Source organism: Pempheris klunzingeri, chromosome 4 (assembly GCF_042242105.1).
Source record: "Pempheris klunzingeri isolate RE-2024b chromosome 4, fPemKlu1.hap1, whole genome shotgun sequence".
In the NCBI taxonomy this organism is placed as follows: domain Eukaryota; kingdom Metazoa; phylum Chordata; class Actinopteri; order Acropomatiformes; family Pempheridae; genus Pempheris; species Pempheris klunzingeri.
In genome coordinates, this window is record NC_092015.1 from 13,816,826 (window position 1) to 13,844,761 (window position 27,936).

The following is a 27,936-nucleotide window of genomic DNA, read 5'->3' on the forward strand; positions in this document are numbered from 1 at the left end:
ACGGAGGCGTATGGAGGAAAAGAAACACAAACCCTGTCTCCTCATCGTTACTATGGGCAACGTGAGATCGCTGGTAAACAAGATGGAGGAGCTAACAGCGTTAGCCAGGAGTCAGATGGAGCACCGGGAGTGTAGTCTAATGTGCTTTACGGAGACATGGCTGCATCAGGACATTCCCGACGACAATGTTTCCATTGACGGCTTCCAAACTGTTCGGGCCGACAGGGACTGCACCAGGAGCGTTAAGCGGGAAGGGGGGGGGGGCGTTCTGGTGAACAACAGGTGGTGCAGTCCTGCTCACATTACTATCAAGGAGCGCATCTGCAGCCCGGACATTGAACTGTTTGCTGTTGGTCTTCGTCCATATTATCTGCCACGGGAGTTTTCAAATGTTGCCATGGTGACTGTTTACATTCCTCCTTCTGCCAACCCGACTTCGGCGTGTGACATCATCCACTCCGCCATAGCTCGGTTACAGACTCTACACCAGAGTGCAGTCCCATTCATTGCTATCTCGGGTGACTTCAACCATGTCACCATGTCAAAAGCACTGCCCACCTTCACACAGTACGTGAACTGTTTCACCAGAGAAGAGAGGATCCTGGACTTAATGTATGCTAATGTGAAGGGTGCATACAGCTCCTCCCCCCTCTGGGCAGGTCTGACCACAATCTCATACACCTCAGTCCCACTTATTTGCCTCTGGTTAAAAGACAGCCTGTGACCATAAAGACAGTGAGGAGATGGTCGGAAGAGGTGTATGTGGAACTGCAGGGATGTTTTGAGGTCACAGACTGGCAGGCACTCTGTGAGCCAAAAGGAGAAGACATCGACGGGCTCACAGAGTGCATCACGGACTATATCAACTTCTGTGTAGACTCCATTGTTCCAGTAGAGACTGTTCACTGTTACCCAAACAACAAGCCGTGGGTAACAAAGGACATTAAGGCCCTCCTGAATGATAAGAAGAGGGCTTTCAGGGCTGGCAACAAGGAAGAGATGAGAAACACAGAGACACCTGAAGCACAAGATCAGAGAGGCTAAGGAGAAATATAGGAAGAAGTTGGAGCGGAAACTCCAGCAAAATAACAACAGAGAGGTCTGGAGAGGGATGAGAACAGGCTGGCAACAGTGGAGTTGAAGGCAGTGTGGAATGGGCCAATGAACTTAATCTGTTCTTCAACAGATTTGATGCCCAGGCCCCTGCACTCCCCACAGACACTACCATCAACACCTCGATTGTTCTGCCCCCAACAACACCTACTCCACTCTCTCCCCCTCACCCTCCTTGCAGCCTCTCATCTTCAAGGGAAGGCCACTCTCTCACCTCTATCCCCACCCCCTCACCCCCATCTTCAGTAACTATCACAGCTGAAGATGTTAGAAGACAGCTGGGGAAACTTCACTCTGGCAAGGCTGCAGGCCCTGATGGTGTCAGCCCCAGGGTGCTCAAAACCTGTGCCATCCAGCTCTGTGGAGTTCTTCAGCATGTCTTCAACATGAGCTTGAGTCTGCAGAGGGTCCCGGTGATGTGGAAGACGTCCTGCCTAGTTCCTGTGCCGAAGAAGCCGCACCCTGGTGACTCTGGGGACTACAGACCTGTGGCGCTGACCTCCCACATCATGAAGACCCTGGAGAGACTCATCTTGGAGCAGCTCCGGTCCATGGTCAAATCGTTTCTGGACCCCCTACAGTTCGCCTACCAGCCCCAACTTGGAGTTGAGGATGCCATCATCTACCTGCTTGACCGCATCTACACTCACCTGGACAAGACGGCGAGCACTGTGAGAGTCATGTGCTTTGACTTCTCCAGTGCTTTCAACAGCATCAGCCCAGGTCTACTGGGTGAGAAGATGTCAGCGATGCAGGTGGACCCCGCCATCGTGTCCTGGGTTGTGGACTATCTGACTGGCAGACCACAGTATGTGCGCCTGAAACACTGTGTGTCAGACAGAGTGGTCAGCAACACCGGGGCCCCACAGGGGACTGTCCTCTCTCCTTTCCTCTTCACCCTCTACACCACGGACTTCAATTACTGCACGGAGACCTGTCATCTCCAGAAGTTTTCTGATGACTCAGCGGTGGTTGGATGTATCAGCAAGGGAGATGAGGTCGAGTACAGGGCTGTTGTGGACAACTTTGTCACATGGTGTGAGCAGAACCATCTACAGCTCAATGTGACAAAGACAAAGGAACTGGTGGTGGATCTGAGGAGGACCAAGGTGCCGGTGTCCCCTGTTTTCATTCAGGGGGTCAGTGTGGACATTGTTGAGGATTGTAAGTACTTGGGAGTACACATTGATAACAAACTGGACTGGGGGAGGAACACTGATGCCCTTTATAGGAAGGGCCAGAGCCGCCTCTATTTTCTGAGGCGGTTGAGGTCCTTCAACATCTGCAGGACTATGCTGAGGATGTTCTATGAGTCTGTGGTAGCCAGTGTTATCTTCTATGCTGTGGTATGCTGGGGCAGTAGGCTGAGGGTAGAGGATGTCAATAGACTGAACAGACTGATCCGCAGGGCCAGTGACGTTGTAGGAGTGAAGCTCGACTCTCTGACGGTGGTGTCAGAGAGGAGAATGCTTCACAAAGTGGGAGCTATTTTGGACAATGTGTCCAACCCACTCCATGAAGTGCTGGTTAGATACAGGAGTTCTTTCAGTGCCAGACTAATTGTACCACGATGCACTACAGAGCGCCACAGGAAATCATTCCTGCCTGTGGCCATTAATCTATACAACTCCTCACTCTGAGTGTACATGTTGTTATATATTTTTATTAGTAGTATTATTATTAGTATTATTAGTAGTGGTATTATTGTTATTATTATTATTATTATAAGACTCTGGACTCACCTGGTGCAGTAATTTACCTCTGTGTCATAATTTGTAATAATAATTTTTAATATATCTTTTTTTATTCATACGTTTATATATTTATATTTTACTTTGTGTTTGAAGTTTATTCTTATTCTTATTCTTTTGGAGCTGTGTGTAACAAAAAGCAATTTCCCCCTGGGGATTATTAAAGTAATTCTGATTCTGATGTACTTCAAGCCCTGATAAAGAAAATGTACAATTTAGCTTTTAAATTAGACAAACAAGACAAATAACAGTACAGAATCACATCATCTTACAGTCCTGCCAACAACTCAAATATTTCAAGCTCTGGGTTCTGTGTCTTTTACTAAATTTGGTTTTAATGATTTTACCATCGGTTCGTGGCGTCCACACAGCCTGCAGTGTGCGTTTGAGGCCTTCATGTGTACGGAGAATACAGTGGAGAGTATTTCCACAGGGGGCCGAATACACAAGATTCACAGATTCCTTTTTTCGTGGCGGCACTTTATCTGAAGGCAGAGATACTGCAACAGTTGAGTGCAGAGATAGTTCATCTTTTATGTGCTGCATCTGTGAAGATGAAGGGAGTGTTTGTGGGCTGCAGAGGGGCTACAGGCTTCGAGGAGTGGGCCCCTAACGGTCATATGGGAATACTTCCGCCACCATTTAACAATTCACCAGAGCCTTGTGGTTTACATTTTCATCCCCATTCCCAGTGTTCTCTCTAAAAATATCTTCATCTCCTCAAGACATCTGCTAAGAAAAAAAAATGCACTCAGTGACATTTATGTGCAGTAATAGTGAAGTTTAAGTTCAATGCTATTGATGAATTTTGGCATCTTTGACTATAAATTGATCCTTTCTTTTAGTTACAGTCACCTGTGACTCAACATAGACATGAAGTCATTTTATCTTTATAACTGAGAGGTGTGTGCAGGTTTCTCCTGGATGACCACAAACTAAACACTCTGTTACAGATCAGAGGACAAATCCAGAGGTTGTTTATTGTCTCCTGACCTGCGAGCCCAGCCTCAGCGGTGTTTATGTGTTAGTTGTAAATGAGGATGGCGTTAACAGAGGAGAGGAAGTCTGATGTCAGGGGAGCAGCAGGGAGGAGTAAACCGAGGAGAGCTTTATACTCCGGGGATTCGACCTCTTCCTTTTGACCCCGGTGGTCCTGGCCTGGGAGCAGTGTGGGAAAATGTCAAGCTGTATATCGCGCTCTTCTCCGCCTCATTCAGGCCCTATTTTCATGTTTACGGTTACTGTCTGTGTCTCTTACTCCGCTGCTTCATTTCTCCTTCATCTATTAATTGCGTGTTTTAAATCTTGGTGTCTTAATGAGTGGGAAAACCTCTTCAAAACCAGAAGGGTTCAAGCCAGCTGAAAAACAGTACTGATCTGGAGTCGACCCTGACCTCTGGCCTCTGACTTCTGACCTCCCTATGGGGGCTTGAGAACAATGCAACAACGTCCCTGCATAAACGAGCTATAGGAGGTTGCTGTTTCTATTTCTGACATTTGCCCGCTTGACATGACACAGCCCTTAATGCAAAGACAAACACAACAGTTAAAAAGAGACCAGCATTTCACAGTTAAAGGCCAAATGTGGAAATGCACAAAAGGTAAGACAAGAGAGAGGGAAAACACTGAATCAAACTACAGTTTGACAGTAATGTGAGGAAATAACGAGGAGACAGGCAGCTCATTAGCCCTGGCCCTCACCCAACCCCGACTCAACTGTAATTAAGAGGTTTGTTGTAATGAATCCAGACAATACTGATAATCCTGATTAAACGCAGCGAGGAATGTGTAGGACCCGCAGAGATTAAAGGTGCTTCCTGAAGTAGGAAGCTGGATGATCTCCACAAAGTGATCTCAGTCAATTACAAATACAACACATCACAAAATATGTGTTTGCACAAGTACTCACCGCCTTTAATGTTACAAACTTAATGTCAACACTGGTGCAGCCAACTGGTTTTAGAAATCACGTCATTAGTTCAACAGGGATCACCTGTGTGTGCTGAAAGGGTTTAAGTTAACTGTGGTGTAAATACGTCCATATATGGAACTTTTGGTGAGTTGATAATGTGGAAAAACTTATACCATGAAATCAATACAGACAAGAAGAACAAAAAAGAAAGCTACAGAAATTACAAGCAGCTCTTCTGATAGCTGGTTTAAGTAAGTTTGAATTTGCTTAGTCACTATGTGCAGTAAAAAAAGAAAGGCAAAAATAGCATCCTGACCGTCACCATTTCATTATGGGAACACCCTGAATATCTGATTCAATAATACTGTCCAAAGACTGAATGGCACATCTTTTCTTTTTAGAAAGCTTCTCAGACACTACCATACAAGGGAAACAAGGCTTAAAGTAAACGTCAGAGGAATTTCCTCCTGATTGTGCCATAACAGCATAACTGGAGTTTACTCTTTGTTCAGTACAATATCTAATCAAATACAATCCCAAATATGACACACAAAAGTCCTCAGTCCTGGTAGAGGTTACATACATTACTTGATTCTTGTACTTTTTTTATTCAGTACATCCTGAGGAATGAGGGAAACTAGACTATAGAGGCCCATAAAGGGACAAAATGGGAATATGTTTAATTTTAAGTGCATATAAAATGGTCCTCGACTTGTAATCCAAAGTCGTAGTTGATATCAGTGGAGAATAAAAACCTCTCTCATTCCTCGGTGGCTATCTGAAGTTATTCATAAAACATGCTGCAGACAATTTAAAACTCCATTTATTATTCTAATGTTGCGTCTAAATGTTGCACCAGCTTTCATACATTAATAATGACCAGAGAAGGGCACAGGGTCTGTCTGTCTGCGGCACGTCTGAGGTGCTTCACTAAAGGTAAAAATCCCTACTTGTTAATAATCTCTTCAGTGTCCTTTCCTAGCTTTTGTATAATTGTACATTCTGTTAAGGGAAGGATGTGATCAATAAATATTGGTCATATTGTGACATAATGGGAAGTTGGAGCAGATGTTGGGCTGATAAAATCCTAACGTATCGCACATTGTTGCACACATCGTAAGGGCACCTCAGGACTCAGAGACTGTTGCTCCAGCTGGCTGAAATGATGATCAGGCCCACTCAGATAATGTGGAGCTCAAAGTGATGACACTTTCCTACATATGCAGATGTTCCCTCCCTGCAGACAGTGTTTTAGCTGCCGAACGGTGATACAACACTGCCCCCTGCTGGAAGAAGACGTACCCTCAACTACAGCTGAACCATCTCTGATGAAGGTGATGCCAAAAGACTGAAACTATTACAGCTGGTAAATTTCACATTTTCACTTGATTCTGGCCGTGTGAGAAGAAGTTCATCTTCTAGGATTTCACAATTGTTTTCATTCTGGATAACATCTTATATTTTTAGACTTTTTAGACTTATAAAAACATCATATATACATCATATATATATATATAAATATATGTATATGTATAAACACACACACACATTTATACCTTTTGCTGCTGTCATAACTCATCACCTCATATCCTGTTTTCTATACTTATTTGCTTATCTTATCATTTTACATATACATCATACAGAAGACTAATGACATTTAGTCATTCTAATTGGGAGGCATCTTTAAGACCATTTCCTCCCATAAGTCTAGCAAAAAACATGTAAAATCATGCATTCATTTTTCAAATGATCATTTCCAGGAAAGGTGGGGGGGTGATGTCCCAGAGTACTTCTTGCCTGGAGCTTAGATTAATTTATCCAATGAGAAAATGTTGAGTTTTACAGATATTTTTGGGGTCGAGTCAAACATAACTTACAGTTGTTAGGTTGAACTGGAGGAACTTAACCTCTAAAATCCTTCTCTTCTTTACAGTGTAGGCATATGTACACTTCTGCCTATCATATTGTCTCACTACCTTCACTACATCGTATCAGTATCAACTCTTTAGTCCATATGACAAACTCTTGCCCTCACTCTCCTTCGCCCAAACAGACATCCGTCCACCAATGAGAGCTCTGGATTTCAGGGTGATGTCACCGTCTGCTTGGCCATCGGCTTCGTTTACAGGCCGTGAACTAATGGAAATAACTGATTGGTGCCAGAGGAAGGTTGATTAATTCTCTGCTTCTCTCATTCTACCCTGGAGGGAGAAGTTATGAGGATATATTTAAAGCTTAATTATGTGTAGGAGTCTCAGGGAGTGAAGGGAAAATAGCATTTCCTCATGTGTGAGGCTGGTGTATTTGACAGGCACAGAAAGCCGTTCCTGGGTTCTGGTCTTGTCAGAGTTTCCTAAATAAACAACCCTGCCTCAAAAAATGTGAAGAGACAATGGGAGAGACTCAACCCAGCAAAGTGGGAAAAATAATACAAGTTGTTATTGTTTTAAACTCTCTTCAGTGAAGGTGAGAAGGTGATAACTTGCACCAACTGGTTCACAGTGATGAAATGTAGCTGGAGAGTCTGTCTGGGTACTTAAAACATTTGGTGAAATCATTAGGCAGACGTAAACAGAAAAAATCCAGTGGAAAATGAATATTTTCCAGCCTTTTTTCATGAAGGTGTTTACTTTGGTAGCGCTTTGCCTTTGAGGATGAAAACCAGAGACTTGGGTGTTGAATTTTATTGACAAAAATGCCAAGTTAATGGCAATTAATCATGCAGTGGTGGAGAGTAACCAGTTACATTTACTCAAGTACTGCACTTTGCGGCACTTATGCATTTCCATTTTATAATATGTTATATTGTTATGTTATAGTTCTACTCTACGACATAGAATTCAATCATTCATTCAACTCCAGGACGCCCACAATTTAAATAATTATACATTTTAAAATCTTACCATCCAGATATTCTGTTCTCGTCTAATGCAGCTGAGCTCTGCTGTCCCATTCACCAACCTACAACAACCACTACAAAGAAAAACTATAATGATATGAATGTACTTTGCAAACTGAACTTTTTTGCGTCCGTCTATTGTTTATATGAAGTCTTTCATCGTTTGCCACACAAACAAAAGCACATGTCTAATTATGCAGAATGACGCCATCTGACCTGTACCAAGGAGGAAGACGGGCTGTCAGACTTTGGGTCAGATATTTAATCTAAATATCCTTCCTCGCTGGTTGGAACAGTAGTTGGTTCATGTAGGAGTGGCATTAAGATGGCAGAGAGGGATTAACCCCTCAGGAAGAGAAAGCTACTTGTTTTCAAATCATACGTCCATAAGTGAGGCACTCTAGTCCTGAGACGTGCAGCAAAATTAGATAAGGTGTTTCTGGGTATTGTTGGTCCATCTACATTCACAATGTGCATTGTCGGTGTTGGTTTGTTATTTAAAATATCCAGTCATGATGATTATCACTAAATCCACAACCCCTCTTGCCAGTGTGTATGTGTGCTGATATTCCTAAAATGATCAGAAAAATAAGACCTAAGCTAGTAAGTTATTTTCTATATATGAGCACAAACGATGCTGTCCGTGGTGCTGAAAATGCGTGCGGTCATATGTCAAGATAGGTGGGTACGTGGCATCTTTCCCTGTCCCAAGCTAAATGAAAAAAATCCAGTGTGAATGCATTGCTGACCTGATCATTTCTTTTAAAATAGGTGGGACTACAATTTAAAGTCAGAGTTGATTTCCATTCTGTATGTACATTACGTCAGTGTGTGTGTGTGTGTGTGTGTGTGTGTGTGTGTGTGTTCTTGTATTACTTACTTGGTGGGGCCCATCCATTTTGCTGGACCCCACTAGGAGAACAACGTTTTCTAAACTATGTTGTTATCAACCTTTTGGATGAGTAGAAGAACTCAGAACATTAATTAATATTAGATGCTGTTGATCCTGTTGGCATGACTGAAGATTTAAATAATTGATCAAGTTACGCTGCCGTGCGTAGCATAAACACACCCTGCATCAAACCCATCAACCTTCCATAATTAATTAGAATGCTAACTTTTATGACCCAACCAGCCCGATTAGGTGCCCGCGGATATAACGACAATCTGCGTGTCAATAACGTTCACGTTCAGCTATGTCTCATGTTAACAGTTGTCAACACATTAGTCAACTATAACTGACCACAAACTCTAGACTTACTATAAAGTTTTAGTATAAAGAGAGTTTTATCATGTTGAGAATATTATGCAGCAGTCTGGCAAACATCTAGCCAAGTGGTATTAGGTTGTAATTAGCATGGCATTAAGTTATATAGGCATCTGAACACAAGAAGTTTCATTGACTTAATTAACTTGCTTGTTTTGTGCACTCAAAATATCAGCTCTGAGGAGAAGTTTTAGTGCTTGCAGAGGTCTTTATCAATGTTTCACCACATCAGCATAAACTTTTACATTTTCAACCGGTTCCAAAAGATAAAAGGATATTTTGCTGCCTTTCTCTTCTGTTCTTGCATGTTACTCAATGCAGGAATTGACGCCATGAATCAACACATCTTAAATGTCAATATTACAATTTTAACCAATCAGTTTGTTTTATTGACTCTCTTGTGTGACATACGCTTTGATAATGATTGGATCTTTTAAAAAGTACATGAATTTCAACCACATTATGCAAACTGCACATTTTCTATTCTGGGGAAAAAGAGGTGGACCATCTTTCTGGTGGCCACACTGACAGTGAGGTGAAATAAAAAGAAACCTTTCTGCCACATTAATCATCTCAGTCTCTGGTGACATACAGTATATCACTCAAAGAGGCAGTTTTTGTGCTGACCGAGTACTTGTTTTGCTGATAATTAGAAGTGAAGTTAAAAGTGTAGTACTGATCTCTTCACATTTGTTGAATAACTAAATAACTATTTATGGTCAAAAGTATGTCTGACATGTGTGTCTTACAAACTACAATGATTTATTGTGTGTGCGCTGTGTAGAAATTAGTGGGAAACAATAGTGCAATGATAGCATGAAAGCTGTCTAAGTTCGTGGCCTGGAGTTTCTTCGAGGCCATAGTCTCAACATCTGCAACAAGAATTGAGCGTCACAGCAGTTTGGAGGCTGCAAGTGAAGAACAGACACTGAATAAACATCACTGCTCGTGTGAATGTAACTCACACTTCACCAGTACGGTATGTGCCATTCAACTGATATTGTCTGGTGTGTTTTAACTTCTTACACAAATACAGATGTACCATGTCACAGCCTATTCACTTGTCTCTATCCTGAACTTCTCAATTGAAATAGGCCAAAAGTAGAACAGGTTGTGGTTCATTCCCCAGAGTGGAATATGACTTTGTTGTGTTCATGAGCACATGTCATGCAAACACTGCAGAGTTTTTCCAGTCTGAGTACACCAGGAAGCCGGTGAACGTGCTGTCTGTCTTGGTGCTGGAGTAAAATCCGTTATACTCTGACAGCGCCATCTGGACCCACACCTGGTCACCAGGGACGAGGTGGAGCAGGGAGCCACCTGACAGAGACGCCGGTTTGGGCCAGTTGCCATAAAATTGGAAATAAGAAGCCACCGTGTGTGCGTTTTTCATCAGGTCAAACTGGAGGCTGGCGCGGTAGACTGTGGCGTGGACGGCAAAGTAGTAAACTCCAGGGACTTTGCAGGTGAAGCGTCCCGTCTCTGCGTTGAAGTCGCCCTGCTCATTGAGCATGACCTTGTCGAAGCGGACTACGTCGCCGACCATGAGGGGTAAAGCATGGCCCTCCGATAGTTTGGCACTGAAGGCTGATTTGGGGGCCACTGCACACTCTCCTGCCTGCCCCCTCTCCCCCTTTTCTCCTCGGTCACCACTGTCCCCAGTCAGGCCTCGCAGGCCTGTCTCACCTGGAGAGGAAGAGGAGCACAGACATGAGCATCCACTGTTGGCATTCATCATATACTCACACATTAACAGATACATAAATAAAACAGAGCACCTGGGCTTCCCCTGTCCCCCTTCTCTCCCTTCTCCCCCGGAGCAGCATCTCTCCCGTCCCTCCCGTCTCTCCCCGGCTGACCAGGACTGCCATTAGCTCCAGGAGAGCCCGGGATACCAGGGTGACCCGTGCACAGACTTGGAGGGATCTTGTTGTCTTCTAACTGGTTGGAAAGATGGACTTGGAGGACGAGGAGGGAGTTTAACAAGGGTAAAAGCCTGAGCAAGGTCATTGCAGTGCCACGGCTGAGAGAGGAGAAATAAGAGAAAACATGAATTTTAAACATACAAAATACAAAATATGAAGGAAACATTATAGTTTACAAACATGCCTGTGTGGGAGTAACACCAGAGTTTGGACTGGACTGTATACAAAGGGATAACAGGGATCTGATTGAGCAAAGCAGCACCACAAATGCTGCTGTAAACATCGCTTCAAATCAAACATTATCAGATTACAGAAGTAGGGAGCAGAAAATGTAAACACACTGAAATAAATGTTTTACAACTTAATTTAAGGAATTACAGTATAATTTTCAGTTGACCGTCTCTTATCAAACATACCAGAGGGCAGGATTACAAAAGTTGCAGTTAAAGGGAACCTATCAAATGAATTTAAAGGTTATTGTGCTCTCAGGCAGACTTGTTACAACGTTAGGCCATAAATTAAAATAACATGACACCTGCAGGATGATGACCAGTTGGAACTGTTGCAACATTTCTGAGCCATGAGCCAAGCACGCCGACATTAAACCTGCCAGTAAAAATGGGCTGATTCACAATAAACACACAGTATTAAAAACATACCCAATCATGCACTTTAAGTCTTTTAACAGAGAAAATGTGAATTATATTATAAGAATTAGTCTTTTTTTTTTTCCAGCAAATTCCTCACTTGGTTTGAGTTGAAAGTAAAGCTAAAATAACAATATAACATTACCGAGTTGACATTATTCATTAGATGCCTGTGCTGCCAAAACTGTGAGGAAATAACCAGTAATTTAGAACAGATGTCATCTTCTCCGCTCACGTCTTTATAAACTCTAATAGTTTTAAAACATACTTAAAGGTGCTTAAGTGGAGATTTGACTGTAATAACACCCGGGTGTTTATTAACACAGGTGCAGTTTTTGATTCCAACCAATGATTCAGCTTCCTTAAATCATGGGTCGAGACTCATGGCGCTAAGAACAGCACGCTCCGTTTCATGGAGGGCACGTGGTGAGACGTGGTGGGGGGAAAAACAATGTCCAGAAATGAAAGACAATTCCATAATGTGAAGAACCTGAACAGGGGAAGAGTTTAGCTCATCGTCCATCATCCCGAACCCAACACCCTTTCTTTTAAATAACCTTCAGTTGTTTCACATTACTTAACTTACTTACTTTTTTTTATATGATGGAAGTTTCTGTGAGGGGAATGCAGACAAAATAATAACAGATTTCTGAGCTAATGATGAATCACATCTTCAGAACAAAACTTGGCACTCTTGGTTTCTAAACACACGTGTCTAATGATCGTTTTTTGAGATGCTGAATACCAGACGGCCTACTCAGAAACTATTCACAGTCACATCTAAAAGTTAGAAAGTTCATCCTTCATCCTTCTCTCTTCTTTCCGTCTGCCTCTGTTTCCTGTTTGTGTGTTAACGTCAATCCTCTGCTTGGAACATGGCAGAGATATCAAATTTACATTTCTGCTAACTGACCTGCGTAAAATCAAGTTCGTGTGTATTACAGCACCCCGGATCATGTTTTTTTTTCCTGCAGGGTTTTTGGCCAAGAGACACCAGCGCGTCTCCACTGCCGCCTTGTTTGGCCGTCTGTCTGAGAGCAGGACGGGCGTCACAGGACCATAAACTGAGCTGATGAGCTGAGCAGGAGGACTCACAGCTGTCTAACATCGAGTCCGGCTTCTTGTGGACTCCAGCTTGATGGTTTATTAATGAGAACTTGCTGTTTGTGGTGTGTAACAATGATGAGTTAAGAGAGTTTTTGTCATCTATCTGCAGGTCTCCTAATTGGAAGGGAGAGCTTACATCCACAGAAAAAGAGAGAGAGAGAGAGACGGAGGAGGAGAAAGAAAGAAATAGTGTGTCAGCATTCCTGGCAGAGGAGCAGAGCAGACGAGAGGACAAATATTGGAGAGTCTGAACAGCTGTCTGCCAGCACTCCTCAGTAGCCCTCAGATGATTAGAAACATGAGCGCTGTCAGCGACCGCGCAAAAGATCAATCAATCCACTGTTAGACCACTAAAATGTGAACTACAGTGTTTACTGTAAAACTACACACACTTCTGACTTTTGACATTTTAGTTCAGTCCTTCAGAACAGCTCACTGACTTGAATTTCCTTTTTGATTACTGTAATAAATCTCACGAGGCGGTGGCCATTGTTCACAGTTTCAAAGCAGAGAAAACTGAATCCAGTCACTGGACCGGAGGTTTGGATTCAGCTGGATGGTTGAGATGAACTTTCACAGGCAGTTCAAATATTTCTGATTTCTCTGTAAGATAGAAATCCTCCAGGAGCCACTTGGAAAAGTTTGGCATGTTGACCTAAAACCAGCTGGAGTGTGCTTATTATCCACATTCACTGTAACCCAACAGCAGGCTGTTAAAGGTGAAGCTGCCTCCTTATTTTAACTCAGTATTGCTGAGTAATGTCCTCACCTGGAGGTGGACGGTACTGTAGCGTAGTACATTACTCAAGTGATTTTAAGGTACATGCACTTTATTTACATATTCCTATGTACTTTATACTTTGACAACTCTGCATTTCAGAGATGGTTATTGTACTTTTTTTTTACTCCTCTCCAGCTTTAGTTACTACTTACTTCACAGATTAAGACTTTCTATGTAGAATATAAGAAGGGCTTCTGAATATACAGCTAGTTATAGTTCAAATCAGCTTCACTTTGACCAGCTACCACAAAACTATATACATAATGGATTCATCTAATATATAAAAAATGTAACATTGACACCAGTCATCCTGTTGCATAATTGTTACTTCTGATACTTTAAGTATATTTTGCTGATAGTATTTCTATGCTTAAATAAGATTTTGAATTCAGGACCTTTAGTTTTGTGGCATACCTCAGCCCTGTACCCTGAAATGTGCATATTTGTCACCTGTGTGCCTTCAAATTCAAACAATGAAGAGCAACTTTCCTTCAATTTAGGAAAAAAAAAATGAAAACCTAACTTACCAGATGATGTAGTGAAGTCTTTGAGAGTTGCTGCTGCTTCTGTTGATGTTCGTGAGTGTGGATGAGTCCAGTGAAAGCTGTCCCTCCCAACCACAGAGCCTGGCTGGGAAAAACTGAGAGGAAATGGTAATGAAATCCAATTAGAAACTGGGGTGGGTGGGAGAGGAGGAACTTTGGGTGGAGGAGAGAGAACAGGGAGGATACAGAGGAAAATATTTGATGTTAATCCAGCACAAACAAGACCAAAATGCCCAGAAACTATTAAACCAAACTCTGACAAAATCAAAATGAAAATGGGGATTTGGTGGGGATGAGAAACGGAGGAATGTTTGGGAGATTGCATAACAGTGTTTGGGAAACTCTCCAAGACACAACCACAGAGAGTTCAGAGGGCTGTGGTCAGAAAAAAGAAAAAAGCAAATGTCAGCACAATGAATTGCAGCTGAAGATGCATGCTTTATTACACGAAATCGCCTCTGCTTAAAAAGACAGATAAAGATTAAGAGAGACAGATAAGACATCAGCACACACATTCTTCTCTCTTCTCTGTGAGTTTCACTATCTGCCTCAAAGATGAGGCAATTTGCTCTATCCAGATAGCGGCGTCCTTCTAATATAATATCAATCTTCCACTTAAACAAGGCTCAGACAGAAATACTCTTTTCCCTGTAATCCCTCAGAGGCGGTGTTAAGTTGATAAAGAAAAAGGTCTTAATATCCTTCTGGCTAGGAAACTAAACTTAAGCTGGTTAAATTTCGCAGCTCCCTTGAATTCAGGCCAGTGAAAACATGCTTTCACTGTTATCAGGCAGCAGCAACCCCAAATGAGCCAGAGCCGTGCCAAAAGTGGAGATGGTGGAGGAGTGTGAGCTCACAGCCCACTGAGTCCAATCTGTGGGAAAAAAGAAAACAGAAAATAAGCAGGACGAAGCCTTGTAGCAGGACTGTGTTTAGTATCATGGGAGTCAGCTGTACCGCACAAACATGGGCCAGGTTGGTCAGTCTGTCGCCCCCCACTTTGGTCCAGACTGAAATATCTATATTGTGGAGATTCATGGTTCCCAGAGGATGAACCCTTCTGACTTTGGTGATCACCTGATTTTTCCACTAGCGCCATCATGGAGGTGACTCATGGTTTTGCCTGAAATATCTGAACAACTATTGGATGGATTTGGACATTCTTGTTCCCCTGAGGATGAATTATAGTGCTGATTGTGGTCCTCTAATTTATGTCTTTTAATTAGTGCTTTGTAGGAAACGTTAGCATGCTAACATACCACATTAGGATGGTGAGCATGGCAAACATTATCTCTATTAACACTAGCATCTTAGCAATGGCATTGTGAGCATGTTAACATGATGATGTTAGCATTTAGCTCAAAGCCTCTCAGAGATACAGTGAGCTCCTGTGTCCAGTAGGAAGCTGATCAAGTTGATTCTGTCTGTACTCATTTGGCCAAAAAATGACTTATATTATGCAAATATACAAGATCAGAGTTGTAACTGATCATTTAACCACTCATGAACAGTGGCCTGATTCACTTCTGGCTGAATAAAAGCGCTGCTGTTGTTGTCTCAAAAAGATGTCATCAGCATATACTATCAGTCAGACTGCCACCTATTTGTGCTTGTGGCTTGTGAGGCACAAATCTGTCAGAGTAAGTGGGCCAAAGCAATGAGATTACAACTGGGTTTTAATTTAAGGTATACACGTTCTGTTTTATTCTGTTTTCTTTACTAATCTGGTATGTTTTTTGTACATCGAATAGCTTGTTTCAGACCAGTAACACTACAGCACCATAGCCATGGTTCACGTCTCTCTATTCAACTCTTAGAGCGAAGAGTTAGACTGCTCTGACTGGACACATGGACCTGCTTAGTGTTTTAACACTAAAACACTGGTTTTATGGGGATATGATGACTGGGAGGGGAGGGGAGGGTGTCAGCAGCAGCTCTTTGAAACAAGAGCAGACTTTCCTTTGAATCCAAGTCATCAGGCTGTTATGAGGAGGGGCTTCAGCAGGCTCCCATGGAGGCAGTGAGCTATAACTGAAATGAGACGCAGCAAAGTTAAGACATGTTTTTAATTAGCAGCATTAGGATCAGCACATTCTGAGTCTGCAGCACCAATTTCCTGTAAGAATCCAGAGACTGCTGCTTAGAGGATTTACTGGTAATTTGGACCACTTGGCACACTAACAATTTGAATTCATTTCTAGTGGGAGGTGGAGGTGAAGTTGGAGCTTGAATATGATTGGATTAGTTGAACTTAGACTGTTTTTCACAGTGAAAAACTGGCTTGAACTCACAATGCTGTGCACACAGATGTTTTGCCTCCTAAAAAAAGACTGAAGGGCTATGATGCACTTATTTCCAAAAACATCTGTTCTTGGAGGGAAAAAAAGCTCAGCTTTAAACTCAGTATTGCACCAAGAGAAAACTGACAGAAATACATTTCTATGTACGTTCACTAAAAGTCTATACATAATATAAGATGCGACCAAAGGTGCATACAGTATATGACTAGATGTAAGTCTGTCATTATGAAGTTCCTCTCGTCTGCTGCTAAAACCATTCATCCACAAACTCACAGTGATAAACTGAAAACAGTCAAATAGACTAAACATAAGAGGGTTTATTCTTGACCTTAGAAAGAAAACTATGCCTCCACAAGGTCCATTAAGTGGCTGCTTTCAATCACATCTCATTATCTTCCTCAGTAGATACAGATGCATTTTTTTCTAAATAATCTTCTCGTCCATTTTAGCTTGAAAGGCTCCGCTGATGAAGATCATGTGATGCGAGTGAAACCTCCAGAGGAGCTATTCAATACATCTTGTAGTGAGATTGTTTAATTAACCATCGTGTTCCTTTAACTGACAATACGTTTACATGAATTCAGCAGCTGAACAACCAACAACAGTGAACGAGTCAAGAGACAGAAAAGAGTAAAGGAGACATGTTTATTATTTAAACTATCACTTAAATAAAAAAGTGCATAGAAAATAAACATGATTAGAAACTTTTCTTTTTACACTTATGTACAACTTTGTTTCCTAATTATACATTCAACCAAGTAGTTTGTGGTTCATTTTCACTGTGGTGGTTTTCCTTCATATCGTTGATGTGTATTGAAAGAACACTGTTACAAAGGGAGAAAATATGACTGTTGAACTCATGAATACCGTTATTACAGAGAGCAGGAGGAATATTGATAAGACAAAGGTATATTCAAGGCATAAGAAACAAGCCTGTTCATGATCCATGACCCCCCTTTTTGCACGTCCTACCGTCCGCTCCCTCTATAACACCACATCTCGTCCTAGGCTGATAACTTCTATACACAAGAAACAATTAGAAAATTACAAATACATGTTACGTACTCGTCCGACCTCTCCCAAACCTTGACTTGTAAAAGAACAATTCAGGGTGGATGTTGCACAAAATAAATAAATTAAATGTTTTCAACATCAGCATTATGACTTTCTATAAAAACAGTACATGATAAGTACAACCAAAGCTTCAGAGGAGAGAGAGGTGGTCATGGAGACAAAAGAGGTTTCCAAAATGAAAAAAAAAACAAACAAAAAAAAAAAAAAACGCCATTTTGGTGGGATCTTTGAAACTCCTGGTCAGTCTCCACAAACCAAACTCTTAATTTATACCACATCAAGTAAGCCGTCTAAAAAGTCCCTGTTAAAACGTACAAAGAAAAAACAGAAAGACATTCACTACAACAACCAGGGAAAAATAAAACAAAATGGCTGACCTCAAGAAGTTCACAACCACATTAATACAGTTACATTTCTCATCACATAAAAACCGTTCCTTTCCAGAAAGAAAATAAAAAGAAAAACTGCAATGCTCCTTGCTGATGAAGGAACACTCACAGGCACAGCAAAATTGGTACTGGATATCAATATACAAAAGAATGATGCACGTTAGTTTCATCTGATAGTACTGTAACACAAAACCATTATAGAGTACATTGAAACATTGCTATTAACCATTATAAATCTGCTGTTTTGCTACTGTAACTAAGTTTGTCTGTCCATTCCATATATTGTATAGATACTAAAGTACAAGAAATTACTATGCATGTTTCCGTATAATATTGTTATGTATTTATACTATAATTACAGATAATGACGGAGAAGGGCCACTGGTGTGGCGTGGTAAAATGAAGTCCAAAGAAACAACAGAGACCATTTCCTTATTGTATATATGCTGTTAAACAGTATTGTTCACTGAAAATTTCGATCTCGAGAAGTGAGAGTCGTAGACAGAGCCCTTGGCATCGGTAAACGTGTTATCACCAATGCTAGCGTGAAGTGTTGAGCTAACCCAGTAAGAACCTGTTGTCGCACAGACAGAAATGCCACTGCTGTTCACACTTCAGTATTATTCCCAGTGCTGAAACAAAACTGCTGCTGCTGCTGCCGCCCAGTTTGAGGTCACATCTACATGTCTTCCATATCTACCAGGGTGGTTGACACAAGAACTGAAAACAAATGTAGCTGACAAAGTATCAACATCACCACAAAGTCGGATGATGTGGAGGAGGAATATACATTCATTGTTGACCTTAGCAGCAGAACCCAGCGAGCCCAACGTAGGCACAGCTGTGCAGCCACGGGGCTGGCCTGTCAGTCTGGGGTTAACAAAGGGGGGTCCTCAAGATCCGATCTTGGGCCCCATATGGAAAAGCACAGCCAAGGTTTGCACACGCTGCACCTTCAGGAAGGAAAGGGCTGCTGGTGTGGTCCCTGCCTTCGCTTTGTTGCAGAAAAAGAGTCAAGTGCACTTTGCTAGAGCCTCAAACACACCTCTCAGGGGTCATCAACACCAATCCAAGATGACCAAACTCAAGTTTTTAAATCAGGGCCTGAAGCAAAAACTCACAGAATTGTTCTCAGTGACTGTGTGTGCTTGTGGTTTCAGCATTGGAGTTGCATTGTCTGTCTGGAGAAAGAGCTGAGTTTTCCTATGTCTATTCAGTGCCTGCGTCACAGCTAAAGTGCAAACCATATTTTTTGTTTCAGTTCACAACAACAAAGAGCAGCGTGGGAGTAACTGCTAACGGCCTTTAGGTGATAACGAGTCAGCATGAATGGGGAGGGGAGGGGGCAACAATAAATTAACTAAAAGGGACATTGACTTCAGCACATCGCGGAACCAGTCGGTCTCTCAACAGTCGAATGAAAATACTCGGTCCAGGATATGAAGGCTTGTAAGAGAGAAGAGGCATGCTCATTTACAACCAAGACAAACCACAAGGAGACTGAATGAAAGAATAACAAAGTGATTTCCAAATGCTGGTGAGCACTCATGGGTGATCACCAGGATGAAGTGGTTTGGCTCAACGGGGGTTTGATGTATGCTGCGGGTAGCATCAAAATAAAGGCACCTCTTTATTATAGACCAAGTCTGCAGAGGGACAAAACTGTTAAAACTGACAGGACCTCTTGTATTTAACACAAGTGCCAATTGGCTGTACGCCTGTCGACTCATGAGAGATTAGTGACGCGACTGCCTGGTAGCAGCCTGTAAGCGGACTTGATTCCCGGTGTGATGTGGTGTGGAGACGATAAGGCTGGAGAGAGGAGATATCTGCTATGGATCAACAATCTAAACTCTCTCAAGTGCATAATAATAGTTCAGATGACTGCCACACTGCCAGCTAACACTGGAACAACGAAAAAACCTGTCAGCTCTGACCAGATGGCCCGGGATGAATAAAAGAGCTACTGGTGGACTGAACTAAAAGGGGACCAAGCCACAGACCAGTGTCAGTCTTTGGAATCAACGAAAACATTCAGGCTACAAATTAAAAAAGGAAAAAAAACAAAATTACAACAAAAAACAACTTTGAAAAGGCAGCGGAATACAAAACATAGAGACCAAGCATTAGTGTTTGTAAACCTCTATTTCCTACAAAAATGGCAATAAAATAAATACGATTTTTTAAAAATATAAATACCATCATTAAGTGCTATTCACTAGTGAGTGCTTTTTTAAGTCTTTTTTGTAGAAAAATATACATTATTTACATTTGTTTTTTTAAAAGCAAGCATGATATTTCCCTGTCCATAATAAAAAACAGATAACACACAAGACTTTAAAAGACTCGATACAAATAAAAAAAAAACATTTTCCATATTAATGGTTATCACAACAGGCCAAGAAGAAAACAAGCTGTGTGAAAATTCAATTCAAGGGCGTGATGTTTGGTTCTCTTTGCTGCTGTAATTTGGAACGTGGCTCAGAAGTCCGAGCTTATATAATTACCAAAAACAAGTCTGATAATAACAACAGCATGCACAAACTTGCAACACATCTGTCTGTGTGTTTCTGTAGGATCCATGGCTGTTTCTGGATCACAGCTCCAAAAATCAATTATAAATATGTCTACTAAAGCACATCAGTAGGGTTCTCCAGTCCCTTGGCTGTCAGTCCACCAGAATCTCTAGCTGCCTCGCTTCTCAGGCCAGAGGCGTAATCCCATCAATAACATGTCTACGTAGCTACCAAGCTGTCAGACTACAAGTCAATTTAAGTACAACGGATGGTATCGGCCTCAGATATCACCCTTTACATGAACGGCCAAAAATAACCTTTTGTTGTTGTTTTTTTTTTTAACAAATCTACATTTCTACCCCCCTTGTCTCTTTCTCTCTCTTCCTCTCTGTGGCCACTGCTCCCCCTAGTGTTTCCACCTGCACAGCTCTTATCAGGCTGCTGTAGATGAGCAGCTCATATTTTCAGGCCTTTAAAAAAAAAAAAGGCCCTGTTAGGGGAAGGTTCCACTAAATCACAATGGCTCTGAAGGCATCAGGGCACATTCAGACAGGGAGATGTGCATCAATAACAGCTGACACTGAGATTAAACAAAAAAAAAAAAAGAAGAAATTCTGACAAGGTTCTAATTTTCCTTTCTAGTAAAATTACTCTTCCAAGTCCCTTCAACAAATTGCACTTTGGTGTAAAATGGAACCAAGTTCTTTGATTTTTTTTTTTTCGATGTTCACAACTCAGCATTAGTGGACCATAACATATTTCTAGAAAATTAAGGAGGATGGGCCAATGTAAAAAATTATGAAGGGGTAACTTTAACATCGAAATGTAAATTAAAGTTAATATTGCAATGTTGTGAAGGCTCGAACCGTTTCATAACTCACCTCTGAAGGTGAAACATCCCATGCCAAATGTAAATGACACAAAAGGAGGCACAATATGTTGGATTTTTTACAAAAGGCCCCTCCTCCAAAATGGCCCTACCTGTACGTATATACAGTACGACCCATGACCGTCTCTGCTGTGCTCTGCCAACACCAGCAGCAGACACACTGACAGAACTCAAGTCCTGTTGGCAGCTGTGGTCCTACGTGGACCGGACCCAGAATATGGGCATAAAGCCAGCGCCGCGACAAACCCCTGGGCAGGGGTGTCCTCAGAAAATCATGGCACTGCTGCCCAATTGTCCTTTTTTTAAAATGGTTGGACACGGGGTTTCAGTTGAGGAACTTGCGACACTTCTTTGCACCGCAGTTGCAGGGCAGCTTGTTGCTGGCATCCTCAATAGGGAACTTGTAGTCGTAGGTGAGCTCCTCTCCACAGTAGATGCGCCGAGAGGCAAAGATGACGATGTGCTTCTGGCCGTCCACAGTGATGACCCGAGAGTAGCAGTTGGGCTCACAGGAGTGGTTAATGAAGCGGGCAGCGTTGCCATGCACCGTCGCATCTACCACCTCATAGTCATCGATGCGAAACATGTAACAGCCAATCCCCTTTGAGGGCAGAAAACACAGTGAAAACATATGTTTGATGCTTCCTCTACTTTTTGAGTCTAGCAAACAATGAATACATTTTAAACCCTTTCCCAAGACCTCACCTTTCCATCATAATATTTCTCCCGTTTGTCAGTGAGCACAGACCGAATGACATTTCCAGAGTATTCGATGACCATCTCTCCGGCCTCAATTGTTTTCTTGCAGAACAGGCCGCGGCCATGAATGGGAGACCTACAGAGGGACACAGTTGTTGGAAGTGATTCACAGTAATGTTATTTAAGTTATGTGTATGTAGATGTCGTTTTAAACCCTTTTGTTACGGCCAACTGCCTTTTTTAAACTTAAAGTTTAACCACAAGAGTTGACAGATCAACATTACAAAAATGACCAAAGTAATTAGGACTCGTCTCGGTGAGCAGAGAAATCCAATGGCTAATGTTACGTTATATAGATCTTGTGTAACGTTTCTTCGGCCTCGGTGATTATTTGCAGTTAAAGCAGAAATGATCTAACCTGTAGACTCCAACAGTTTCCTTAGAGGTGGCCTTGAGCTGTTTGAATCTCACAACCAGTGGTAGCTCCATGGAGGTGCGTCTGCAAAAACAGCATGAAAAAGAAATGTTATGGTTCTCTGCAAACCCACAAGACTGTCTTGATAACATTATATAAGAACTCTAAACCTGAGATTTTAATGAAGAGTACCCAAACATATGCCGGTTAACTGGTGACTAAGTTTTCCGTAGGTGTGAATGTGTGTGTAAAGAGTTATCTATCTCTGTGTGTCGGCCCTGTAATTGACTGGCAGCCAGTTCAGGGTGTACCCAGTTAACTCCAGCCCCCACATGATCCTTTAAGGATAACCAGTACAGGCACTAGATGGACGGATGGAAGGTAAGATCATCCTTTATTGATTTATCCATCCATCCATTTTCTTCTATTTATCCAGAGTCAGGTCACGGCGACATCAGGCTAAGCAGGGCACTCCAGACGTCCTTCTCCCAAGCAACACTTTCCAGAAACCAAAGTTTTCCCACGCCAGATGAGACATAAAATCCCTCGAGTGAGTTCTGCGTCTGCCCTGGTAACTCTTCCCAGTTGGACATGCCCAAACACATCCAAGGGAAGGTGCCTGTGAGGCATCGTAACCAGATACTCCAACCACCTCAAATGACTCTTTTTGATGCAAAGGAGCTCCTACATGATGTCTGAGCCCCTCACCCTTATCTGTAATGCTGAGCCTAGCTGCCCTCCAGCAGAAAATCAATCTCGTTCTACCAGTCTGCCCAAAGCACATGATCAACGGTCAAGGGGGGATATTTGGGTGTTGCAGCAGCTCAAAGATAGATCATGTTTGCTGTGAAACATTAACAGGTATTTTTGAGCGAGCTGTAACTAACCTGGCAGTCCTGAGCTGCCCTTCATCATCATCATCTTCTTGCGATCTGTACTCAGGAGGCTGGCGATGTTTTGAGGCCAAGAAATTAAACATGTCAAATACAGACCTCCTGGAATGCAAACAGATGGAACAGACAGCAGTCAGAAACACAAACACACGAGACCCACGGCAGGTTACAAGTTCAACTAAATCCAATTTACCTGCAAGTAAAATTAGGGCGAGATAGAAGGTCCTTGGCTATCCTTTTGTTCAAAGAATCATTTTTCAAACGCATTATACCATATACAATATAAAGAATAAACAGGCGTTAGTGCAGTGGGGCAATAATAGTAATAGTAATGGTTGTGTGCATTCATTCTATTATTAAGCGACCTATCTTCACCTGTGATCACCGAGTGTATAATACCGTCATGTGGCAAAAAAGTGTTACTGTTTGAGATACAGACATTTATTAATGGTGAGCTCTACCTGCATCCAGACCCTGCCACGGTACGCACTCCACAACATAACCTCCTATGGAAGTGTGTATATGTGCATGTGATTCTAACCTGTGGTTGATCTCTGCACGAGCCGATCCGTGGGGGTTGATGGGAGGCTCGTCTGTTTCTTCTGGTTTGTGGAAGCGGAAACGGTAGCTCCGACAGTGTCTGGAGCCGTACAGCTGCTCGAGCAGGAAGACCACTGCCTCATGGACGACTCCCAGCATCTTAAGTCCATTCACACCTAGCAAACAAACGATGAATCATTTGCATTTTCCATTCAAAAGTCAAACTTAATATTAGTCAACAGTGGACACTATAAAAGGCATTTTAAAAATGCAGCAGCATATCCATTCTTCTTTCTTAACGTAGTCTGTGAATAACCAGGCTCACCTTCAAAAGAGAGCTCTTTGAGCCGTGCGTTGGAGCGAGCTTCTTGCACCTTATCAGTCAGGGATTTCCAAGCCTCTGTAAAGGGACAGGCAGTGACATCGGGACAGTTCAGTATTTCATACACACTGTATGTTCGATGTTTCAAACACATCAACAGCATTTATTCTTTTGTAATCACCTTTACATGACTGCATGTATAGTACATGTGTGTAAAGTAGTGCAAGTAACCGTTTGTGTGCACAAGTCGTAATTATACTGATTTATTTGTTCTGTCAAAGAACATAAAATGCTGTCAAGCTATCTGGTGCATTTTGATTTGTGCTACAGCGTCGTGTAAACACTCAGCAATTAAGAGGACATTGTGTCTTTCTGACAGTTAAAAGCCCCGTGCCAATATGAGCTTTTGCAAAAGACATTTTGGCACAAAAACATAAATATAACAAATGCAGTAACAGTGATGTCATTTTCTCTCACCTTCGATACTCTCACTGCGGATGTGGAAGCCGTCCTCACTGCAGATTTCAAAGATGATGCCCTTCTTGGGTTTGCTATCCAAGCCCGTATCCCGGCTGTTGCCGTCCTGGTCGGGTGGTGAAGCGACAGGAAGAGACCCTGTCCCCCCAGCTGCAGATGGTTTGTCTTTCCCCACCATTTTACCTGGTAAAACTGGACCATCAGATGTCTTCTTTTTCCCAAGCACACTGGAAAAGATTTGAGGAAGAATTAGAAGTCTTTTATATGGTCGGTATGAAAATGGCTACCTAGCATGGATGACTTCATACCTCTTGCTGGTTGCCTTGTCTGCCGGCTTGCCTGTGTCCATGGGTTCAGGGGGCTCTTTGGAACTGCTTGCAAAGAAGATAAAAGAGGTTCAAAATGGGAATATATATTTTATGCAAAGTACTTTAGTGAACAATTGGTGGTTATAAATTCACATAATGAGGTATTTCAATTCTCTGTACCTGAACCAAACTATAATATGATGCACAGCAAATGAAAACATAATTGTGTACAAATACCCCGTCTGTTATAGAGAAGCATCTAAAGAAAAAAAAAAAGCATAATCCTTCTATACTTAAAATGATAGTAGAGGATCACAGCAAGGACATTTTATCTCTTCTTTCAATTGAATGTTAAGACATTAAAAAAAAGAATCTTTACTTTTATCTTTAGTATCTTTACTATGCGGAGCACATTTAAGAGAATTTTTGCTAATTTTTCCATGCATTCACATAACTATGAATAATAAACTGAAAACATCACATTGTTAACATGTCAAGCAGCCAAAATAACAATTATCTCACTTTGGGTTTGAGTGAAGTCGTCCTGCAGGGTTACTGTGATGCTCCTCTGCCTGAGAGGTCTTGAGCTTCTTCCCGCTGATTATGTCTAGACTCTGCCTGCTCCTCTTTGTCTTCTGTTTGCCTTTTTCTGGTCTTGAAACTGCAACTGCTGTATTGGAGTTTGGCTGCCTTTGCTCTGATGATCTAGAGATGGGAGTTGTTCGACTGCTCTGGGAGAGTGCGGAGGTTGGGGTGAACACGCCGACAACACGTCCCTTAGCAGGGCTGGGGGCTAAAGTGACAGTAGCAGTTGGACTGGAGTCCACAGGCTGGGCTCTGTGAATAGACTGGTGCTGTAAGTGGACATTACTGCCTTCTGTCTCTCCTTGCTGGTTGACAGCCATGCTAATCTGAGTCTGTTGGGAGGGCAGGACGCAGATGCTGCTGGCTATAGATGTCTGCACAGAGGAGCTGAGCTGTGACATCAGAGGAGCTCCTCCTGCTGACTGGAGGACCATTGGCTGATCTGTCAGGCCCAAGCCATGTGGACCTGCTTTAAACAGGAGGTTGCTAATTGGTCCAGTGATCTCAGTAGTGCTGAGGACAGGGGTGGAGAGGGAGACTGATCCTGGTGCAAGAAGCCCAGTAGCACCACTAGGGGGCATAGACACAACATTCAACACTGACTGACTGGGGTTGAGACTAGAGACTGTGCAAGGTAGAAGGTGAGTGGAATCGTGACCCAGGATACCAGGCTGGGCGGAACCAGGAATCCTCTGATGAAGAAGAGTAGTGGGATCCAAGTACATCACGCCACCTGATTTTGGTCTCTTGATAATATTTGGGACCTTGCGCTGAGAAGTGGAGAGGGTGCTCAACTCAACCAGGCCACCAGGTTGGCCAGGGATGCTGGCTGTAATCTGAGGGGTCGACAGGTTGATGAGGGTCATGTTGGGAGGGCCCACTTCAGATGGGGCCAGAGTAGGCTGGCTACGGGAGCGGGCCAACTTTTTGCCCTTTCTAGGCTGAAGACGAGAGATAGGCCTCTTCTTGCCATGAGCAGAGGCGAGTACAGTAGGGGAAGAAGTGAGAGACGAGGGACTGGACACTATGGCAACACTGGGACCCAACTCGTGCGGTCGACCAGCTTCTGAGACCAGAATCTGGGGCTGGTCGTGGGACTGGGAGGGTAACCCAATAAGAAGTCCTGATGTGGTGCTGGGGATTCCCGTCTGGAAGCCTGCCTGTGTTGCTCCTGCAAAGGTGTGAATCTGGGAGGGATGCGGCATGGTGCCCAGGACTTTACCACCAGCAGGAAATATTTGCTGGGCCGTGGATAAACCAGTATTCAGCCCTGTGGTAAGAGTCATAGAGCTCAACACTGTTGAAGAGGTTGTGTCCATCACTCCCGTGGCACTAATTTTTTGGGTGACACCATTAGGGACGGTCTGAAGAACATAGAGAGGCTGGAACTGCTGATTGACCACAATGAGCTTGTCAGGGCCAGGTTTGATGACTGCTGGGCTGGACACCTGAGCCTGGGATGGTCCTGGGCCAGGAATTGGACTGGGACTACCTGTAGCTGCAGCTGATGCTGGGAGGTACTTCTGACCCTGAAGAGGCAGGGAGGGAGAACTTGGCAAACCAGGGGTGCCAGAACTCCTGGGAACATCCTGGTTACCTGGAGGTTCAACCACCTGACCAATGGCAGGACTGGGAATAAATTGCTCAGGAGTCATGTGACCTTCAGTGACCTGCGTGTCTCTGTTCCCCAAAGTTGTAGCATCGTGCTGATTCTCTGACGGTGACACGACTGGCCCTGTCCTTTTCTTGTTCCCACTCTTTTCTCCACTGATCGTCTCTGGGTCAGAGGTCAAACCCAGCATGGTGCGGTCAGAGGTGTCTGAGATAAGACTCCCAGCAGTGTGGTTCTGACTGGTGCTGACAGTGGGGCTGCGTGTAGTCAGGACAGAGAGGTCAGAAGGCAGCTCCAAAGGAAGATATGGCTCCTCTACAGATATGGAGCTATTAACGCTACTCTCCACTACACCTCCACTCTCAGCACTGGGCAGCGGCTGGGAAAAGTCATCGAACAGAATGTCTTTGCGGCGGTTGACATCCACTCCAACATAGCCCTCATCCAGAAGCAGTTCGGAGGAAGACGACTCAGGCTGCTGACCCAGAGCCTGCATTGACATGGAAGGTGTGTTGAGGACAAACTCCATGATGTCAGATGGCAAAATGTTACCGCAGTCGTCACTGTTGTTGTTGTCAGAGTCTGATTTAAGCAGGTCTGTGCTGAGGGACAGCTGGGCCTCCAGAGGATCCTGACCCTGACCCTGGCTCTGCGGCTGGGACTTAACCCCGCCTCCAAGAGGAAGACAGTTTTCTTTCTGGTTCTTCCTGCTTTCTCGCGTGTTGCCGCTTACTGCTCCACCACTGCTGTCAGCCTCCTTGCTTGAGTCATGGGAGTCAGGTTTCTCAATGTGCCTCTCTCTTCCCCTTCGCTTAGGAGTGTTCTTATGTGGGGTGGAAGAGGAGGTGGCTGTTGTGGTAGTGGTGCTGGTGGTGCAGATGCTGGTATCACTCTCTGAGCCATCATCAACGCCATCGAGCTGGCCAATATGCTGCTTGCCTATGGTCCTGTTAAACACAGCAAAGACAAA

At 43.1% G+C, this 27,936-nt stretch overlaps 2 protein-coding genes across 3 annotated transcripts in view; both read right to left on the reverse strand.

The window, feature by feature from the left end:
- Window positions 1-9,211: 9,211 nt before the first annotated feature.
- Window positions 9,212-14,142, reverse strand: c1qtnf5 (C1q and TNF related 5). Of its 2 annotated transcripts, XM_070829213.1 has the most exons (4): window positions 13,930-14,142; window positions 11,403-11,473; window positions 10,721-10,965; window positions 9,212-10,628 (listed from the first exon to the last, which is right to left on the reverse strand). In XM_070829213.1, exons 2-4 carry the CDS (start codon window positions 11,447-11,449, stop codon window positions 10,108-10,110), a joined length of 813 nt encoding a protein of 270 aa, XP_070685314.1. In that variant the 5' UTR covers window positions 11,450-11,473; window positions 13,930-14,142; the 3' UTR covers window positions 9,212-10,107. The 2 variants fall into 2 exon arrangements, with proteins under 2 accessions (XP_070685314.1, XP_070685315.1); XM_070829214.1 differs by lacking the exon at window positions 11,403-11,473.
- A 2,731-nt stretch (window positions 14,143-16,873) lies between these two features.
- The window catches only part of kmt2a (lysine (K)-specific methyltransferase 2A), a 39,581-nt gene continuing 28,518 nt past the window's right edge, over window positions 16,874-27,936 (reverse strand). Inside the window, exons 26-34 of the mRNA XM_070828596.1 lie at window positions 25,292-27,913; window positions 24,770-24,835; window positions 24,462-24,688; window positions 23,988-24,062; window positions 23,664-23,838; window positions 23,117-23,224; window positions 22,233-22,313; window positions 21,821-21,950; window positions 16,874-21,716 (exon numbers count right to left, since the gene is read on the reverse strand). Of these exons, the coding sequence (XP_070684697.1) occupies window positions 21,441-21,716; window positions 21,821-21,950; window positions 22,233-22,313; window positions 23,117-23,224; window positions 23,664-23,838; window positions 23,988-24,062; window positions 24,462-24,688; window positions 24,770-24,835; window positions 25,292-27,913 (3,760 nt within the window). The 3' untranslated portion in view covers window positions 16,874-21,440. The remainder of the gene's footprint in view (window positions 21,717-21,820; window positions 21,951-22,232; window positions 22,314-23,116; window positions 23,225-23,663; window positions 23,839-23,987; window positions 24,063-24,461; window positions 24,689-24,769; window positions 24,836-25,291; window positions 27,914-27,936) is intronic.

What these genes read in the sequence shown, in the direction of transcription:
- c1qtnf5 (XM_070829213.1), bottom strand. Translation starts at nt 11,449, where the DNA reads ATGGCTCAGAAATGTTGCAACAGTTCCAACTGGTCATCATCCTGCAG. An exon ending in AACTGGTCATCATCCTGCAG is followed by an intron (nt 10,966 to 11,402) that starts GTGTCATGTTAT and finishes CTCCTCTCTCAG; the next exon opens with CCGTGGCACTGCAATGACCT. An exon ending in GGGGGACAGGGGAAGCCCAG is followed by an intron (nt 10,629 to 10,720) that starts GTGCTCTGTTTT and finishes CTTCCTCTCCAG; the next exon opens with GTGAGACAGGCCTGCGAGGC.